The 21,505-nt window shown below is 37.7% G+C and overlaps 1 protein-coding gene across 7 annotated transcripts in view; it reads left to right on the top strand.

The window, feature by feature from the left end:
* MSH3 (mutS homolog 3) overlaps positions 1–21,505 on the top strand; it is a 183,182-nt gene that overhangs the window by 77,308 nt on the left and 84,369 nt on the right. For all 7 annotated transcript variants that reach the window (XR_015168006.1, XR_015168007.1, XR_015168008.1 and 4 more), the window contains 3 exons: positions 6,580–6,712; positions 14,540–14,727; positions 15,615–15,783. Coding sequence is in view for 4 of the 7 variants with exons in the window: in XM_086412793.1 (XP_086268919.1) it covers positions 6,580–6,712; positions 14,540–14,727; positions 15,615–15,783 (490 nt within the window). In the remaining 3 variants the exon portion in view is untranslated. The remainder of the gene's footprint in view (positions 1–6,579; positions 6,713–14,539; positions 14,728–15,614; positions 15,784–21,505) is intronic.

The following is a 21,505-nucleotide window of genomic DNA, read 5'->3' on the forward strand; positions in this document are numbered from 1 at the left end:
TGGTATTACCACAATACTGGTGGTATTACCAGTCTGGGACTGTCTTAATTTAAGTTCAGTTTTGACATGTTTCAGTTCATCCAAATGATACTAACCTAGACTACAAATTTACCCTTACTATGAGGCCAGCTCATTTTTGCAGAAGATTCTTCTGGCATATCTTTTTAGTGCAAAAGTAGTGTTGACTGCTGGATTATTTATTTGGGTTCTTGTTTTCATTTTGATAGTTTTTTCTTACCATTTTGTTAGTCCTTTGATACTTGTGACAACATGTTTTTATGTTTTGTTTGGCTTTTTAAATTGTCCCCAATGGGAGGGATGGTCTGGAAGTACCCATTCCCATTATTGTCAAAAACAGAAATCACCTTTCATGCTCTTTTCAATGGCTTAGGTTTGTGGCCTGAACCAATAATGGAAGGCAGCTGTCAGGAAATTGTTTTGTCTAATATTCTGAAAGGGGTAAATTGTCTCTTGGTAAAATGATGCCTCTTTTGAATATGAGTAATAAAAATCCTTAAAAACTGGTTGGGTGATTTACAGTTTGCAACTAAGTAAATATTCAGAATAGCTCTTTACAATGTAATTTCGTAAATAAACCCTTTCTTTTATGGTCTGTAAGGTTTTGAGCATGATGTTTGCAGATGGCATCTTACTACCTCTCATTACCTCTCAGAAAGAAGTTATTCCTCCTTTTCTCCTCTCCCCCTCCCTGTATAATCCGTCACAATTCCTGTTTACTTTACCTCTATAATATGTTTTTAAACTATGTGCTCTTTGCACTGGTATATCCTCTACTTGGGTTTAGATCATCAGTGCCACTGGATTCCTGAAGCTTCCTTCTAAGCAGTCTTCCTGCTACTGTCCTTGTGTCCTTGTCAAAATTAGCCGTTGACTCCCCTTGCTCTCAGGACTAAGTCAGAGCTCCTGTGTGGCCTGCATTATTCCCGTGACCAAGTTCCTGTTCTGTTTTCTAGCTCCTACTGTTACACTTTCACTCTCCATCTTCTGTTTTTTTTTTTTTTTTTTAATTTAACTGTGCTGGGTCTTAGGGCATGTGGGTCTTCAGTCTTTGTTGCAGCGTGTGGGGTCTTTAGTTGCAGCATGTGGGATCTAGTTCCCTATCCAAGGATCAAACCTAGGCCCCCTGCGTTTGGAGTGCCGAGTGTTAGCCCCTGGACCACCAGGGAAGTCCCTACTTCTTCTATGTATGCAATTGGTGCTTTATAAACACTCAGTAATTGTTCATTGAGTGAATAAGTGAATAGTGTATGTGAACGGCAAAGCTAGGTAGATTCAAGTAATGATGGTTAGGCCCTAGGAGAAGGCCTATGACTCATGTTTCTTTCTACCAGAAAGCTGTTTAGGTAGTTGATTTAGCCATATTGTATGACCAATGTGTTAATGTCTGAATTTAATTTATTCATTTTATATTATCTTTTAGAGCTAACCTTTCAGTAAAAAATTAGAACAAACTACCAAAACACCCCCACCTTTTCCCCAGTAGTTTATCTCTTTCCCTCCAAATAAACTTATATTAGAATAATAGAGGCATCTTCCACAAATAGCAACCCGTAGGTACAGACTGATCACTTGTCCTTACTGTGGCAGTGGCTGTAGGTGATACACTGTGTTTCAGTGACAGCCCCACACAGCAGCTACTAACGTCATCACTCCATTGGTTTTCAAATGTGAAGGACTCTAGTGACACCCACATTTACTTGTTGGATCTTTGGTGATAAAGGAGAATCTCTGTCATCTCCAGGACCTTAGATTCACTATTTTTTTTGTCATATGGAATGAAATGAATGACCCAGGTGTTCTCTTTTTCATTTGTTTAGAATGTATCCTGTCGTATGATCAATTGTAGAGTATCATAGGATATCTTGGAAGAATAATATATTTATCATCATTTAATTGGCAGTGCTATTTCCTGTTTTGTTGATCTCTCTCACTGACTGGTTCCCTGATACTTCAGCAATAAAGAATCCACCTTGCAATGCAGGAGACACACGTTTGATCCCTGTGTCAGGAAGATTCCCTGCAGGAGGAAATGGCAACCCATTTCAGTATTCTTGCCTGAAAAATCCCATGGTCAGAGGAGCCTGTTGGGCTATACAGTCCAAAGGGTTGCAGAGAGTCACATGACTGAGCGATTGAGCACACTCATTGCACCAAAATAATTGTTTTCTATTCTGGTGGTCTGACCAATTATTTTATTACAGTTATTTAGAAAGTCTTATACCCGCCAATTAGAGAACAGTTCTGAGATACATCAAAAAACCTGATTGGAGGTCATTTTTACTGATTTGCCTTCTGATCTGCTTATTGGAGTTAAAAGTGGAAGTATGGCTGCCCCAGTGATGAGAAATTCACGATAAATACTGCCTCACACCCTCTCCAGTTCTCCCTGACTGGGGTAGACGTTTATGGCATTGTTTCTCAATGTACCTCCTATCAGGTCTCAGCACAGTACTTCAGGTCACTACTGCCAGTCAGATTTAGCACTTAAGATGCTAGGACTGGCCTTTCTTGTGTAATCCTTTCTTGTTCACTTTGCACAAAATACCATTTTGTATATCTATGCCTAGAGGCTTGTCTAAACATAGTTATATCCCAGCTTAGGTTTTGGGTGTTGTTTCTCCCTCCCCTGTGCTGTTCTTTGTGGTACCTACCAAACAAATTTCATAACCAAATAAAGGTGTCTGTGGCTTCCCTGGTGGCTCATTTGCTAAAGAAATCTGCCTGCAATGCAGGAGACTACCTGCAGTAGAGGAGACCAGAGTTCAATCCCTGGGTCGGGAAGTTCCCCTAGAGAAGGAAATGGCTACCCGCTCCAGTATTCTTGCCTGGAAAATCCCATGGACAGAGGACCCTGGCAGGCTACAGTCCATAGGGTTGCAAAGAGTAGGACAAGACTGAGTGACTACACCACCACCAAAGGTGTCTGTAATAATAGTGGGGTAACAGCCAACAAGTATTGAGTAGCTATTGTGTGTCAGGCAGTCTGCTAAGTGCTTAATATGTATTATTTCATTGAATTCTTATAACAATTCTATATGAGTTAGGGACCATTATTATTCCCATTTTATAGATGGAGAAGCTAGGGCAAGTCTAAATAACTGGTAAATGAAAGAACCTGGATTTGAACTGAGGTTATTTCTCTTCTTCGCTCAAGCTCTTTACCTCCGAGCTGTTAACCTCCCTAACAAGTGAAGCCTGGGTTAATGTGAAAATGATTCAGAACAAGGTTTTGTCTTTGCTGTCACAATGCTAAAATAAAAGCCACTACCTGTATATTTTCCAAGAAAATATTTTTTGAAAAAGGCTTTTGGAAGACTTCATAAATATGATTTAAGTCTTTTGCTTTTATCTTTCCGTATCTCAGACAACCTTTATAATTTTTGAAAGAGGAGCTATCTGGCTGTCTTATACATTCACAGATGGCATTATTTTATCTGTCCTCATACCATCTGCAGCATCAACTTAGTCTATTTCAGTTGGTGTCTTCTTTCATTTGTGCAGGAGTGAGCTATTAAAATAAAACTTTATATTTGTATAGCATTTTGGGGTAAACGTTGTGATAAAATAAATCAATGTTTTACCCTAACAATCTTAATTTAATTTTTTCACCTCATCTTGGTTTATTTTATATGTAGTCTTCGAAATTCAATTGATTTCAGCAGCTACTTATTGAGCATGTATCGTGATCAGTTGTGCTATTGGAGAAATGATCCCCATTCTCACAGAGCTTAGGACTTCCCAGGTGGCTCAGTGGTGAAGAATCTGTCTGCCAATGTAGGAGACTCAGGAGATGTGAGTTCAATCCCTAGGTCGGGAAGATCCCCTGGAGGGGGAAATGGCAACCCACTCCAGTATTCTTGCCTGGAAAAATCCCATGAGTAGAGGTGCCTGGTAGGCTACAAGTCGATGGGGTCGCAAAGAGTAGGATATGACTGATCACAAACACACCCTCACACTCACTGAGCTTACTGTTGAGCAGTGAAGACAGTGGAGAAGTAAATACGGTTGTAAGTTTCACTATAAAAAGAAAACAGAGTTGTATGGAAAAGGATGGAAAAGGATGAAATCTAGTTCTAGTGAGTCTAGAAAGCCCTTTCAGAGGAAGAATGAGAAGGAGTTTGCCAAACAAAGTGGAAGGTGGTAGGCAGGAGGAAAAGGGAAACCAGTCTTCAAGGCAGAGTGAGGAGCAGGTGAGAAAGCCGTAATGTCAGAGAACTTGGAGTGACCAAGATGTTGGAAGAAGTTCAGTCCGACTGAAACTTAGAGTGAGAGGAAAAGAGTAACAGGTGATCTAAGATGAGACTTGTGAGGTAAGCAGGGCATTTAAGGATCCTGGATTTGAATCTAAGATTAATGGCAAGTCATTGATGAGCTTAAGGCAGAAGTAAGGCATGAACAGGTTTGGGTTCTAGGAAGACTGCTCAGGCTGTGCTGTGGAGAATGGATTGGGAAAAGGGACAGAGGTGGACATAAGGAGAAAAGTTCGGAGGCTGTTTTGGTAGAACACTTCTCTTTGTGAGAAGTCATATTACCTTAGACTAGTGTAGAGGCAATAGAATGGAAAAAACTGGAGATTTAAGAGGCCACAGCATTGAGAATGGAAGAATCAGCCTGTGTGTCTGCAAGATTCTGGCTTGTTCTACTTTTTCACATGACATCAAATGCCTGTTCTATGCAGCAGAGGATGAGCTAGAGAAAAATGGAACAAAAAATGATACCTGAAGTTAGCCTCTGCTTTGTGAACAAGCTTGACTTCACAGCATAGTTATAGGGATATGGTGTTGTGTTGAGTCACTTCAGTCGTGTCTGACTCTTTTGCAATCCTAAGGACTGTGAGGCTGTCAGGCTCCTCTGTCCATGGGATTCTCCAGGCAAGAATATTGGAGTGGGTTGCCATTTCCTCCTCCAGGGGATCTTCCTGACCCAGGAATCAAACCCATATCTCCTGTGTCTTCTGCATTGCAGGTGGATTCTTTACCCACTGAGCCACCTGGGAACCCTAGTTATAGGGATAAGAAAGATAAAAACTCTCAATTAATTGTAAAACAGTTTAATAGTCATCTAGGCAGGATTCTGATGTCAGGCTGCCCTTTACATCAGTGTGTGTGATAGCAAAAGAATTTTGATAGAGTGCATTCAGTAGCTGATGTCCCCATTCCCCCCCAAATGTCAGTTCTTTTTTTCATTTGCTTGCTTGTTGTCATTCATTCATTTATCGAAAAGAACTTTTACCGAAGGCCCATTTTCTACTAGATATGTTTACTTATTTCAGTTTTTTCACATATGGCCATTATACCTAGTATAGGCCTTTGACATGTGCAGGTGCTGGATGGGTTTTATCTCATTTGGGGCACATTAGTCAAGTTTACATGTTGAGCTGACAGTCTCACCATTTCTTTCCAAGTGACCCATTACTTAAGGTGTAGCCATTGATAAAATGTTGCAATCCTGGCCTCCCATGTCTCCTGATTTTTTTTTTTTAATTTTTTATTGTAGTTGAATTACAATATAGGGTTAATTATTGCTGTACAGTATGGTGATTCAGTTTTATATATATATATATATGCGCACACACACACTCACACATTCTTTTCATATTCTTTTCTGCTATGTAATTTATCACCTGATATTGAATGTAGTTTCCTGAGGTCCTAATGTTTTATCCTCTGCCCTTTCTATTACTGCTTCCAATCTCTGCCCAGGCTCAGTGTGCCTAAGACCTCTTTCAATCAAGCATATGATCAGTTCAGCTACCACCATTGAGATGTCTCCCAAAGCAGCTGGTTGGCTGAATGAAGTGTTTTTTGACTGAGATGGTCAGTTAGTCATCTACTTCATCTACTACTCTAGTACATCTACTCTAGTACATCTACTAGATGTACTAGTACTACTCTAGTACATCTACTACTCTACTTCAATCAGAGTAGAAAATCCAGTTGCTCACTGTAGATCCATTTATTAGCCAGGTAATAAAAACAGTAGTAGCAAATTCTCCATCTCATTGGTTTAAATACAAAAGAAATGGTTATTTTTTGCTAATGAAAAGTTCATTTGATAGCAGATGTGGGGTGGAAGGTTTTCTGCTTTACTCACAGACTCACGCTGTGAGTCAACAGGTGAGGTGGCTCACAGACTAGCCCTGGGCTCAACATCTAGTTGGCAAAGGGGGAGAGAGTGAATGTGAAATACTGCAGGAGGTTTTATGGGCCATGACTAGAAGTGATGTAATCCTTCCTACATGTATTTCATTGGCTAGAACTTGGGTACATGGCTATACCTCACTGCAGGGGAGGCTGGGAAGTGTAGTCTGTGTGCTTATTCTGGAGGAAGGAAAACTTACAGAGCCCATCTTTGTCCCATCTGTTTAATGATGTTCCTAGTGTGGTACCTGGTCTTTGATTCCAGTGATAAGGGACAGAGAAGGGCTGCAGGTACGGATGAAATCTCCTTTGTGCTTTTCTAAGTGGCTGCTGTCACAGTACTGGGCATTAGAGTGGGAAATGCCTACATTCTGAGTTCCTAACTTATCTGATAATTGCCATTTCTCTGTTCCCACAGGGAAATAAATGCTCGACTTGATGCTGTATCTGAAGTTCTCCATTCAGAATCCAGTGTGTTTGGTCAGATAGAAAATCATCTACGTAAATTGCCTGACATAGAGAGAGGACTCTGTAGCATTTATCACAAAAAAGTAAGTGTGATAGAAATCACGTCTTTTAAAATTGTTAATTTTCTTCAGCTTGAGGATCGAGTGAAGTTGCTCAGTTGCATCTGACTTTTTGTGATCCCATGGACTGTAGCCTACCAGGCTCCTCCATCCATGGAATTTTCCAGGCACGAGTACTGGAGTGGGTTGCCATTTCCTTCTCTAGGGGATCTTTGTGACCCAGGGATCAAATCCAGGCCTCCCTCATTGCAGGCAGATGCTTTACCCTCTGAGCCACCAGGGGATACCAGATATTAATAGGAAACATCACAGAGCTTTATTGTTATTTTATTTTGTAAAATCTTACAGATAACATAAGAGAATCCTTAGAGATTTTAATTGCACAAACTGAGGTTATTCCAATTTTTGCATTGTTTGCCCACTTCTGTTAACTACAGCAACACATAGAGGCTGTTCTAATACAGGATATTCTCCTGTTTCATCCTCAAAGTATGGACCATCATCAAAGTAGGAAGTTTACTTAGACTAGCTACTTGAAGAAGAGATGCCTTATTTCTTTTGACCTCACAACAACTTCTTATTTGACTTACCCAAAGGAAAAATCTGTTTGTAAAATATTTGTGGTATTATTAATATGCAGACAAGTTTGGATATTGAAGCTAAGTAAAACACATTATTTTGATTTTCATCACCTAAGCTTTCCAGTTTTGGAGAAGGCAATGGCACCCCACTCCAGTACTCTTGCCTGGAAAATCCCATATGGAAGGAGGAACCTGGTAGGCTCCAGTCCATGGGGTCGCTAAGAGTCAAGCATGACTGAGCGACTTCACTTTGACTTTTCACTTTCATGCATTGGAGAAGGAAATGGCAACCCATTTCAGTATTCTTGCCTGGAGAATCCCAGGGACAGAGGAGCCTAGTGGGCTGCCGTCTACAGGGTCGCACAGAGTCGGACACGACTGAAGTGACTTAGCAGCAGCAGCAAGGTTTCCAGTTTAAATCGTATAACAGTAACAAGTGAGAGTTGTTAGATAAATAATTTATCTTCAAAATATGCCTAAAATTAAAAAATTATCAGTTGGTGATATTTGTAATTGTTAATAAACTTTTTATAGTGTCTTACCTACTACAGAAGTCATTCACATATGTTAGACTCTGTTGTAAAAAAAAAACTTTGTGAGGTTGAGAAGGTTTATTACTTTCTTACTGGTGGGAAATTATGTATATTTCTGTCTTTATATAATGCTGTGACAGCTTGCATTACCTTGGCTAAAATGATGCTAAGAGGAGGGTTAATAACTTGCTCATAAGTGACAGAATTCATATTTAAACCAGGGTCCTTGACTGGGTTTTAGTGGCTTACATTTTTGGACACTACCATTTTTGATGTAGCAGCAGTTTTGAATACTATTAAATCTTTTTTTCCTGGCTGTCCCTATGTAAGCAACTTTTATTTTTTGCCCAAATGTAAATCCTTGCCAATTTAATAATTTTTTTAGAATAGCTTTTATGTGCCCAAACTTTTAGTTCAGTTCAGTCACTCAGTTGTGTCTGACTCTTTGCGACCCCATGGACTGCAGCACGCCAGGCTTCCCTGTCCATCACCAACTCCCGGAGCTTACTGAAACTCTTGTCTATAGAGTTGGTGATGCCATCCAACCTTCTCATCCTCTGTGGTCCCCTTCTCCTCCTGCCTTCAATCTTTCCCAGCATCAGGATCTTTTCAAATGAGTCGGTTCTTCACATCAGGTGGCCAAAGTATTGGAGTTTCAGCTTCAGCATCAGTCCTTCCAATGAATGTTCAGGACTGATCTCCTTTAGGATGGACTGGTTGATCTCTTTGCAGTCCAAGGGACTCTCAAGAGTCTTCTCCAGCACCACAGTTCAAAAGCACCAGTTCTTCAGTGCTCAGCTTTCTTTATAGTCCAACTCTCACATCCGTACATGACTACTGGAAAAACCTTAGTTGTCACCAATTTTCTATTAGCCTTTACCTTTTTAAGGCTTTTTCCTTTACAGTGTTTAACTGGAATAATAACTGCTGCCTCTGAAAATACTTGCAGTGTCCAGGAGGACTTACGTAACTGTTCCATATGCTTCAGCTAAATTTGAAAAGAAAGAAAAAGTCAAAATTGGGAAATACTGATCCCTAGGGAAAAAATGTAGGCCTTGGTTATGGGGTTGGCATCTATTGTTTCATTGCTTGATGCGCTGTGTTCGAGTTTTTTTTTCCCCCCCCAAGACTTTTTAAAAAATATTTATTTACTTATTTTTATTTTGGAATGTGCTGGGTGTTCGCTGCAGCATAGGCTTTTCTCTAGTTGCCGCAAGTAGGGGCTACTGTCTAGCTTCAGTGCTCGGGCTTCTCATTGTAGTGGCTTCTCGTTGCAGAGCAGGGTGCGTGGGCTTCCGTAGTTGTGGCTCCTGGGGTCTAGAGCACAGGCTCGATAATTGTGGTGCATGGGCTTAGCTACTCTGCAGCATGTGGGATCTTTTTGGATTAGGGATTGAACCTGTGTCTCTTGCATTGACAGGAGAACCCCTCACGACTGAGCCATCAGGGAAGCCCAAGATTATTTTTTTTGATGTGTACTATGTTTAAAGTCTTTACTAAATTTGTTACAATACTGTTTTTATTTTATCTTTTGGTTTTGTGGCCATGAGGCATGTGAGATCTTAGCTCCCCAACCAGAGATCCAGCCCATACCCCCCGCCTTGGAAGGTGAAATCTTAACCGCTGGACTGGCCAGGGAAGTTGCTGAGTTTCTGTTTTGTTGGCAAGAGTAGAGGCTGTTCCGGTAGTAGGAAGTATTATGGTTGCCATTTTTGAGGTTACAGAATGGATGACATACCATCTGTTATTTTGTTTTTGACCTTGACCCAGTGGCTGATAATCCATGCTTTTTACCCTTCATTAAGCAGCAGATCTCTAAACACATTGCCTTCACTGCTAAAAAGGATTCACTGACAGATGTTAGAGATTTTTGTTTTTCTCAAAAGAAGATAGGAACAAAGCTGAAAAATTATCAATGGCTAATCAAAAGAGCTGAATCATAGTATCCGTGGCATTAAGATGGCATCATCATTTATTACTGTGGTGATTTCTATTACGCCTTCCTGCTTCTCTTTAAACTGTACTTTATTATTCGCATATTTGCATAAAGTTTGTGTACTTATAAAAGTTTAAAACTCTGGTAAATGTCAGAATCTAATTTTTTTAACTGAGGTATAATTGATATCCAACTTTATTTTAGTTTCAGGTATATAACATAAGGATTCAATATATATGATCACCACAATAAGTCTCTAGTTAGCATCCTTTACTATGTAAAGTTGCAAAGCTTTTTTGTCTCTTGATGAGAGAGAGCTCCTAAGATCTCCTCTTCAGCAACTTTCAAATATACACAATTCAGTATTAGTAACTGTGGTTGCCATGCCGTTACATCCCCAGGACTTATTCAGTTCACAACTGCAAGTTTGTACCTTTTGACCGTCTTCACCCATTTTGCCTACATAACCATGTTCCACAACCCCTAACATGTGCTCTGTATCTATTAATTCAGGTTTTTTTGTTTGGCTTTTTAGATTCCACATCCAAGTGAGATGATACAGAATACAATCTAATTTCTTTTAAAAGTAACCAATATGCAGAACAGGAATGACTTTTTAGACTTTCAGCTTATACTGATGAAACTTGTGACTCACTCAGAAGTTGTTCCTTTATTGCTGTTTTAGTGTTTGTACAAGAATATGCCTAAGGATTGATTTGAAAAGGGAAGATTAGAAATGATTTGGTATAGACCAACTTTAGGAAGTCTGAATGCTTTAAACCACATTTTTATAGATTAGTTAGCTGGCTCTTGGAACATACCATAAAACACATGTCTATTCTTTATCATTAGATTACTCTAAATAAGCTTCTGCTATATGCACCAAATGGTGAGTGATATCCTGGGTACAGATTGTGCCAATTTTGTGAAATTCAGAAAATGTTAAGGAACACTGCTTGAATATTGTGGAAGTGGTAGGCTTAGGCCATCTGGCTGTGTGGAAAGTGCCGTGGAATAGGCACAAATAGGTATTTTTATGATGATAATAATAGAGGATACCAAGTGGGCCGACTCTGAAATAAACATTTCTTTTGATAGTAAGACTTCAAATTTAAATCTTAGAAAATAGTGCTAGTGATAGGAGTTCACATTAACTGTTCAATAACTATAATAACTTTTGTAAGAAAATGATACATAGCTGCTAAGGATGTAGCACTTAGTAAATGTTGAAAGGAGAGGGTTTCCAGACTTTGTAGGTTTCATAGTTAATTTCTTACTTAGACTGCTAGAAGCCCAACTCCATGTTTTCAGTGTGGAGCTTAGGTTGGGGTTCTTCCAGTCCTGTGATGATCTGCCTCTGCACTTGCGCATGTATTCTCAAGCACTTCCATAGAGAAGCTTGCTGCCAGAAATGGGGTTGAACATGAGTGACTTCAAGAGCAACTGTTTTACCCTTATTCTCAGCTTTCTTGTGACTCTTGAGAGCAGCCTGCCCTGGGCACTTAGGACTTGGTTGCAAGCACTTCTGGCTTTCACCTTATTTCTCTTGCTCACTTAAATTTGATATCATATCTAAGCATGAACAATCAATTCCTTTTTTTTTTCTTTTTTGCTTATCAAATTGCAATAATTATGAGATTATTATTCAGAAATTCTATTGAAAATGTTTATTTTTGGCCCTTTACTTTTATTAGACTATACCATTAAGTGACTTGAGTTCAATTCTAGGCTATAAATTATTTCCAGGCTCCATATTTATACAAACAGTGCAGTTTCCTGTATGTATCTTTCCCAGTGAGCCATGGCCTTTCTGGAGATGAGGTGCTTTATGATACATTCTGAACTCACCATTTGTTCAGTTGAACCTAGTTTCTTTTTTTTTGTACAGTTTTCTTTATTTCTTATAAGTAATTATCTTTCTAAATATGTCTTAACATTCAGGCATTATATATATATACACACATATATACTATTTATGGTGTGTACTTACCATTAACTTAAACTTACATTGTCCTCTCATCTCAAGGTATTCATTTTCATCAAATATTCTGTTCATTTCATGTTCTTGAGCCTTCCTACCTGATCCAACCTGGACTTGTTGCCTGCTATACCTGTTGAATAGCTATCTTTTAAGATTCCCTTTATTTCCTTGAATTGAATCTTCTGTTTTCTGTACTTCATGACTTCCTCTTGGTTTATTCCTCCATTTTGGTGGGGTACATTCTCTGGAGGCATCCTGAGAAAGGGTATTAGGAGTAAGTTTTGAAATATTGATGTCTGGAAATGTCTTTGTTTTGCTCTCACATTTCATTGGTAGTTTGGTTGAGTGTAAAATTCTAGGTAGTAAATTATTTTCCTTTAGAATTTTGTGCTGTCTTTTTCAACAGCTTCTACTATTATTTTTAAACAGTCTGAAGTCGTACCGGTTCCCGATTCTTTGTGTGACATTTTTTTGTTGTGGTGGTGGTTCTTTCTCTCCTTCTAGAAATGGAAGATTGTGTCTTTTGTCTCCAGTGTTTTAAAATTTCATGATCATCAGCTGTGATTCGGTTGTGTTTTAATTCATTTGTATTGGAGCTTTTCAATCTGGCAACCAAGTTCTAGGAAATTTTTCTGAATTATTATTTAAAAATATTATTTTTTATTGAAGTATAGTTGATTTACAATGTTGTGTTAATTTCTGCTGTACAGAAAGGTGACTCAGTTGTTCAGGTGTCCACTACAGTCTTTGTAGGGTAGGAGAACGGTGGCCCTTTAGTGACATGAAGAGGAATAGGGGGTTGAGGGATTTAATTGCTGTGTATGTCACTTTCAGCCAATTGTTTTCTCCACTCCCAAATCCCCAGCTTCCACTTTCAAAGATAACTTGTGCCCCCAGTTCCTGAGTCTTAGGATTCTGGGTGTAACTAGAGCTGAGTCCTAGTTTTCCTCATGGCAAGCTTAAGATTCAGGCACCCAGAGTCTTCTGTGTCACATTACCGTTAGTCTGTTTACTTTGTAGCTTCTAAGAGATTATTGCTTTTGTTTTTTCTCCTAATTATTCTTGAAGTTTCATGTCTTTTAAAACAATCTTGGACTATAGCTTCAAGACAGAGTGAAATTAGATGCACTTGTTTAGCCCACTTTTTTAATCCAAAACTCCAGAAGTATAAATTATTCACATTCATATTACAAAATTACAACAGTATCAGTTCAGTCAGTTCAGTCCCTCAGTGGTGTCTGACTCTTTGTGACCCCATGAATCGCAGCACGCCAGGCCTCCCTGTCCATCACCAACTCCCGAAGTTCACCCAAACTCATGTCCATCGAGTTGGTGATGCCATCCAGCCATCTCATCATCTGTCGTCCCCTTCTCCTCCTGCCCCCAATCCCTCTGAGCATCAGGATCTTTTCCAATGAGCAGGAGTATAAAATAAAGAGTAAAAAGTCTCCCTTTACCACCCTTTGGCATATCCACTATCCAGAGATAACTAGAGAAAGTTAAATTATACTCGAACTTCTGTAGAATAACATAATTTAAAGAATCACAAATGAAATTTTACTGTGTAAAACAGATATATGGTATATAGTGTAAAAATATACTATATACACTTATATGTTGAAATTATGAAGTTCTGTATTAATCTGTACATTAGTATTTACAGATGTGTTAGTTTTTTAACTGTCTTATAGTTGTACACTGAATGAATTTTTCCTAATATCTCAATTTCTGGGTATTTGTTTTTTATTCATCTTTTTAATATTATTACCAAAACTACTACTATAAATATTCAGATACAAACATTTTTTTTTACTACTTGTGAAAAATATTTTAAAATTCTCTAAAATGGAATTGTATAGTCAAAGAGTATTACACTTTGTATTATAAATATATGCCAAATTGCTTTTCAAGAGGGTAATGCCTCTGCTAATAGTATATAAAAGTATCATTTTTCATATTCAGTGTGACTTGGCTCTTATCACAGTTTTAAATCTTTGACATTCTGCCAAATGAAAAATGCTATCTTGTCATTTTAATCTGCTTGTCCTAATTATATGTGAGGTTAATTATGTGTTTATTGGACTTTTTTTTTCCTATGAGTTTATTCAGATCATTTAGCCACTATTCTTTGAATTATTCATCTTTTCCAATTTGTAAAATCTCATTATACTTGAAAGAATTTTGACCTTTATCTCTTAAATATTTTGCAGATTTTTCCCAGAATTATCCTTTTTATTTGTGACATTGTTTACTGTATTTTTGTTATGTGATCAGCATATTTTAAAATGAAAAAATACTGAACAAGTATTGGTTTTCCTATCCTTGCCTCAAATTTTCTTTATAGCTTTACCTTATAAAGTACTTAAACTATTGATTTAACATTTAGGACATATCAACAATGCTTTATTTCAATTAACTCATTTATGCAAAGGGAAGGCAATGGCAACCCACTCCATCCAGTACTCTTGCCTGGAAAATCCCATGGACAGAGGAGCCTGGTAGGCTGCAGTCCATGGGGTCGTGAAGAGTTGGACACGACTGAGCGACTTCACTTTCACTTTTCACTTTCACGCATTGGAGAAGGAAATGGCAACCCACTCCAGTGTTCTTGCCTGGAGAATCCCAGGAATGGGGGAGCCTGGTGGGCTGCCGTCTGTGGGGTCGCACAGAGTCGGACACGACTGAAGCAACTTAGCAGCAGCAGCAGCATTTATGCAATAAATTAAAATGTTCTTTTATTCTAACTTTAAAAAGACCACAAACTGAATTTCATTTTCATGTATCTTATGCTATTTAGGTAAAAGATATTTCTCTTTTCAGTGTTCCACGCAAGAGTTCTTCCTGATTGTCAAAACCCTGTATCACTTGAAGTCAGAATTTCAAGCACTAATACCTGCTGTGAATTCCCATGTTGAGTCAGAGTTGCTCCAGACATTTATTTTAGAAATTCCTGGACTCCTCAGTCCAGTGGAGCATTACTTAAAGATACTCAATGAACAAGCTGCCAAGTAAGTAGCATTTCCTTTCTAGTAGTGAAAGTAATGTATTTACCATTTAATATGTGAATACTTAAGCTTCCCTTAGAGTTAATAGTAGAAGTTGCATATAAAACTAGAAATGTGATTGAATACTAAAGGCTCTGTATTACAGCTGGAAATAACCCTTAGTGTTTAGTCAGTTCTGTCAGACAGAACAAATATGGTATTTCTTCAGGTATCAGATGATGAAGTCCAGGCTGAGCAAGTAGTAGCAGTCTATTAATCCAAAAGTAGATGGCAGATGGCATCTTGTGCTTATCTGCTAGATAGCCAGAGATGGTCTGTTTTATATGTAGAAACTGTAGAAGTAAACTTATCCTTTAAGGGGTCGTCATTTTACATTTTATCCCACAAAGAACTTTATGTATAAGAAAACAGATTTGACAGTATTTTCATTTGTGTTTATTTTCTGAATATACAACAAATGTTGAATTCTATCTTTTGGTTTCATCATGACTATCATCAACTTCCAAAATGAAAGTGATGTTAGGGTAATTTCATATGTCTTCCAAGAAATTAAGAAACTTACCCATAAATATTTATGGAAGAGCTGGGATTAGAATCTTGTTCTCCTGACTTCCCACCCTTTGGTCTTTCATTATGTTTTTTTTTTTTTATATTTATTTATTTGGCCATGTCAGGTCTTAGTTATGCCATATGCAGGCTCTTTTAGTTGAAGCTTCTGGGGTCTAGTTCCCTGATCGGGGATCGACCACCGGACCCCCTGCATTGGGAGCGTGGAGTCTTAGCCAGAAGACACCAGGGAAGTCCCTTTTATTATGTTCTGAAAAATAATTGATAATTAGTATAAGTAATATGCTTAAAAGTATATATTTGCATTTTTTCATTTTTTTTAGGACTGGGGATAAAACTGAATTATTCAAAGACCTTTCTGACTTCCCTTTAATAAAAAAGAGGAAGGATGAAATTCAAGACGTTACCAAGAAGATCCAAACACATTTACAAGAAATACGAAAAATACTAAAAAATCCTTCTGCACAATATGTGACTGTATCAGGACAGGAGGTAATATTGAAATACTTTTCTTTTACATTAACTTTCCTCAATTGGAAAAGCTTTTTTAAAGTATAAATAAATATCTGATGATAGGCTGAAAGTTTTTTTTTTTTTTTTTTTTCAGATTTTCTCTTTTATTCTTTGGAAATATATTGTAATACCTTATTTTGATAAAAACTTTCTTTTAATGGCAGTATTTTGTTTGCTTATTTAGTTTCTTGGTAAAATCATGGATCTTAATGTTACATGTATTTTAGTATTAGTTATTGAAATTATATTATAGGAAACCTTGACTATAGTAAATAATAACTTTAAATAATTCATTTACTCTATAAGAGAGAAGTTAGTCTTTGACTCCCAGTCTGCTTATGATAAATGATACAAAGTGAACCATCTACACTAATTGGATCATACAGTAATTAAATGACAAGGCTTCTATTTGAAGGAGTATAGCTGCTAAAAAAAAAACAAAACCAGAAAAACAAAACTATAGCAAACACCTACATTTTGTGAATCTTCCATAAGATTATGGTGCTGTGTAGGAAGTGTTTTTTAGTATGTGTGTTTCTGTTTAAAGTTTGATATTAGTACCTGAATGAGAAACACGAAGAAGTATACTTTTCAAATTGTGGCTATATCCATTGGTTCTTTTCTCAGTCTTGAGGTATTGCTACCTCTACATCTTATGTTTAATAAAATATAAAGGTTCAAACTGAAGCAATTTGAAAAATTCTTCTTGTTTAAATAGCAAATTGGGAAATTTGTGAGTAATTTCTATAGGATAACATTTTATTCAGAATTTTAAAAAATAGATATTTTTCCAATGGGGAAAAACTTAATTTCAGATCAGTTTTAAACATATTTGCATTGCTTTATTTAGCCAAAAGAGTGTTAATTTGTATAATTATTTGAAAGAAGACACTCTATAATAAATTATAATCTTTTATTAAAATGTTTATTAATATACTATTGATTAAGTCAGCCTGTCTTCTAAATGAAGTTAAGATATTATACACATTTCATAATGGATTCTGAGTAGAACTCTATGAAATCATAATGTGAATATTTATTTTCACTCCTCCCCTGAACCGGCAAATACCAAATCCTTAATTTTATCTCTTGGTTTCACTATATAATTCAGTTCAGTTAAGTTCAGTCACTCAGTTGTGTCCAACTCTGTGACCCCACGAACTGCAGCACTCCAGGCCTCCCTGTCCATCACCAACTCCCAGAGTTTACCCAAACTCATGTCTGTTGAGTTGGTGATGCCATCCAACCGTCTCATCCTCTATCATCCCCTTCTCCTCCTGCCCTCAGTCTTTCCCAGCATCAGGGTCTTTTCCAATGAGTCAGCTCTTCGCATGAGGTGGCCAAAGTATTGGAGTTTCAGCTTCAACATCAGTCCTTCCAATGAACACCCAGGACTGATCTCCTTTAGAATGGACTGGTTGGATCTCCTTGCAGTCCAAGGGACTCTCAAGAGCCTTCTCCAACACCATAGTTGAAAAGCATCAATTCTTCAGTACTCAGCTTTCTTTATAGTCCAACTGTAACATCCATACATGACCACTGGAAAAACCATAACCTTGACTAGATGACCTTTGTTGACAAAGTAATGTCTCTGCTTTTTAATGTGCTGTCTAGGTTGGTCATAACTTTCCTTCCAAGGAGTAAATGTCTTTTAATTTCATGGCTGCAATCACCATCTGCAGTGATTTTGGAGCCTGAAAAAATAAAGTCTACCACAGTTTCCACTGTTTCCCCATCTATTTGCCATGAAGTGATGGGACCAGATGCCATGATCTTTGTTTTCTGAATGTTGAGCTTTAAGCCAACTTTTTCACTCTCCACTTTCACTTTCATCAAGAGGCTCTTTAGTTCTTCACTTTCTGCCAAAAGGGTGGTGTCATCTGCATATCTGAGGTTATCTTAATTCCAGCTTGTGCTTCTTCCAGCCCAGCGTTTCTCATGATGTACTCTGCATATAAGTTAAATAAGCAGGGTGACAATATACAGCCTTGATGTACTCCTTTTCCTATTTGGAACCAGTCTGTTGTTCCATGTCCAGTTCTAACTGTTGCTTCCTGACCTGCATACAGGTTTCTCAAGAGACGGGTCAGGTGGTTTGGTATTCCCATCTCTTTCAGAGTCTACAGTTTATTATGATCCACACAGTCAAAGGCTTTGGCGTAGTCAATAAAGCAGAAATAGATGTTTTTCTGGAACTCTCTTGCTTTTTCCATTATCCAGCGGATGTTGAAAATTTGATCTCTGGTTCCTCTGCCTTTTCTAAAACCAACTTGAATATCTAGAAGTTCACAGTTCACATATTGCTGAAGCCTGGCTTGGAGAATTTTGAGCATTACTTTACTAGCGTGTGAGATGAGTGCAATTGTGTGGTAGTTTGAACATTCTTTGGCATTGCCTTTCTTTGGGACTGGAATGAAAACTGACCTTTTCCAGTCCTGTGGCCACTGCTGAGTTTTCCAAATTTGCTGGCATATTGAGTGCAGCACCTACACAGCATCATCTTTTAGGATTTGAAATAGCTCAACTGGAATTCCATCACCTCCACTAGCTTTGTTCATAGTGATGCTTCCTTAGCCCACTTGACTTCGCATTCCAGGATGTCTGGCTCTAGGTGAGTGATCACACCATCGTGATTATCTGTCGTGAAGATCTTTTTTGTATAGTTCTTCTGTGTATTCTTGCCATCTCTTCTTAATATCTTCTGCTTCTGTTAGGTCCCTACCATTTCTGTCCTTTATTGAGCCCATCTTTGCATGAAATGTTCCCTTGGTATCTCTAATTTTCTTGAAGAGATACCTGGTTTTTCCCATTCTGTTGTTTTCCTCTGTTTCTTTGCATTGATTGCTGAGGAAGTCTTTCTTATCTCTCCTTGCTATTCTTTGGAACTCTGCATTCAAATGGGTATATCTTTCCTTTTCTCCTTTGCTTTTCACTTCCTTTCTTTTCACAACTATTTGTAAGACCTCCTCAGGTAGCCATTTTGCTTTTTTGCATTTCTTTTTCTTGGGAATGGTCTTGATCCCTGTATCCTGTACAATGTCATGAACCTCTGTCCATAGTTCATCAGGCACTCTATCAGATCTAATCCCTTGAATCTGTTTGTTACTACCATTGTAAGGGATTTGATTTAGGTCATACTTGAATGGTCTAGTGGTTTTCCCTACTTTGTTCAATTTCAGTCTGAATTTTGCAATAAGGAGTTCATGATCTGAGCCACAGTCAGCTCCCAGTCTTGTGTTTGCTGACTGGATAGAGCTTCTCCATCTTTGGCTGCAAAGAATATAATCAGTCTGATTTCGGTACTTCATTCTGTACTCCAAGGCTAAATTTACCTGTTACTCCAGGTGTTTCTTGACTTCCTACTTTTGCATTCCTGTCCCTTATAATGAAAAGGACATCTTTTTTGAGTGTTAGTTCTAAAAGGTCTTGTAGGTCTTCATAGAACCATTCGACTTCAGCTTCTTCAGCATTACTGGTCAGGGCATAGACTTGGATTATTTGATATTGAATAATTTGGCGTGGAAACTAACAGAGATCATTCTGTCATTTTTGAGATTGCATCCAAGTACTGCTTTTCGGACTCGTTTGTTGACTATGATGACTACTCCATTTCTTCAAAGGGATTCCTGCCCACAGTAGTAGATATAATGGTCATCTGAGTTAAATTCACCCATTCCAGTCCACCTTAGTTTGCTGATTCCTAGAATGCTGACATTCACTCTTGCCATCTCCTGTTTGACCACTTCCAATTTGCCTTGATTCATGGACCTGACATTCCAGGTTCCTATGCAATATTGCTCTTTACAGCATCGGAGTATATAATTATGATCTTGCAAAGTGACAAGTGACCTCAGCACCACTGTTTTGGTCTATTTGTTGGAAGTGAGATGATCAAAGTTGCTTAATATATTAATGAAAATGTGTAGTAGAAAAGTGGTTACCTGGTATTATAGTGGCGAAATCTTCCAGTTCTACCACTTACATGCTCTGTACCATGGAAGAGTCACCTCTGAAGTGAGACTACTACAAAGACCAAATGAGTTAAAAAGCATGAAAGTACTTTCTGATCATAAAGCACTTCGCAGTATTATTCACTTAATAATAGTAATATAGTTACCATTTGTTGTGCACTTGTTAAAGTTCGGAATGGTTTTAAGTGCTTTACTGAATCCTTGTAACAACACAAAAGGGTTTTTTCCAGTTTTTCAGGAAAGAAAACTCAGACTTGGCATAATATAGTGAGATAAGTTGCCCAAGTTAGAACCTTATTTCCAGCCCAGGTCTCCCTATTTCTGATCTTTATACCATGCTGTCATTTCACTCAGCTCACAAACAGTGTTAACACAAGGGTTTATCAACATCATAGATTTTATTTGATAAAATCCAGACATTTGAGAGCTTGTACTATTCAGATTGAAATAAAACGTAAGGTTTTGAAAGACAGCCCTAGATTCAGTTGGAGTTTTAAAGTTAAAATGGGGAAAACTTATCAAAAATTCGTAAGGGATAGTAGATTAGCATTGACAGTATAGCACTGACATTTAAGAAAAAGCACAGCATGGAGATCAAGTAATTGGATTACAAAGGATTATCAAGGAAGGTAAATTATCTAATTATTGTTAACTTTTACTAAATTAAGGTGATGAGGTTGAGACAGGAAATTTTTTAGTTTTTAACAAAAGGATAGATTCTTGTTTTTTTTTTAAACCTCTAAAATCTTGATAGTACTTCATTCGAATTGAATGTGTGCTCAGCTGTGTCTGACTCTTTGCAACCCCATGGACTGTAGCCTGTCAGGCTTCTCTATCCATGGAACTTTCCAGGTAAGAAAACTGCAGTGGGTTACCATTTCCTTCTCCATAGTACTTCATTATAGAATCACTTTTATAACATTTTTTGGGGAATTAGTGATGCTGTTCATTCAAACATCAAATAAATTCTAAGTAGCCAGCATTGTTATAATCAAATTCTGTTTAAATATTTGTACTAAAGGTATCAACAAAATTTAGAGATATTTAAAGGAGTAGAACAGACTTCATCAAATCACTTCTCACCTCTGAGAAGTGAAGGAGCTGGGAGGGAAAACTCTTGTATTATATATATGTGCTGCTTATTTTATACCCTTCTCTTCTAGCTGAAAGCTTATTTCCATACATATAACTTTTGTAATATATGTTAAAATACCTGTTATAATAGCCCTGTGTGGTACGTGAGTTTGCTAGTAAAAATAAACTGTCAAACCAGTGTTACTTTTTGCTCTATTCATTTTTTTCACTTTGTTCCCAGTTTTTATGTACTGATGAGAATACTAAGCCTTATTGCCTATGGTGAATTATTGTGTCTAACTCTGATAGTATTCCTGAAGAAGGGAATGGCAACCCACCCCAGTATTCTTGCCTGGAGAATCCCATGGACAGAGGAGCCTGGCAGGTTACAGTCCATGGGGTGGCAAAGAGTCTGACACAACTGAGTGACTGTCACACCTTCATCTGACAGTATTGTTTTAGAAAATAGTGAAAGAAAAAAAATCCTGGGAAGAAAATAATGAAAGTAGAAACTTACATAGCTTTACATAGTTCATTGTTTCTGTTATAGGGTCTCTCATCTTTTATGTATGGGGAGAATTATGTCTCAACATTGAATCAAATATGGAATAGGCATGGGGTGATACTTAGATTTGGGACAGTTTTGACTAGTAGTT

This window comes from Bos grunniens, chromosome 7 (genome assembly GCF_055505025.1).
Source record: "Bos grunniens cultivar Pamir isolate PY7600 chromosome 7, Bosgru_T2T1.0, whole genome shotgun sequence".
Taxonomy (NCBI): Eukaryota; Metazoa; Chordata; class Mammalia; order Artiodactyla; family Bovidae; genus Bos; species Bos grunniens.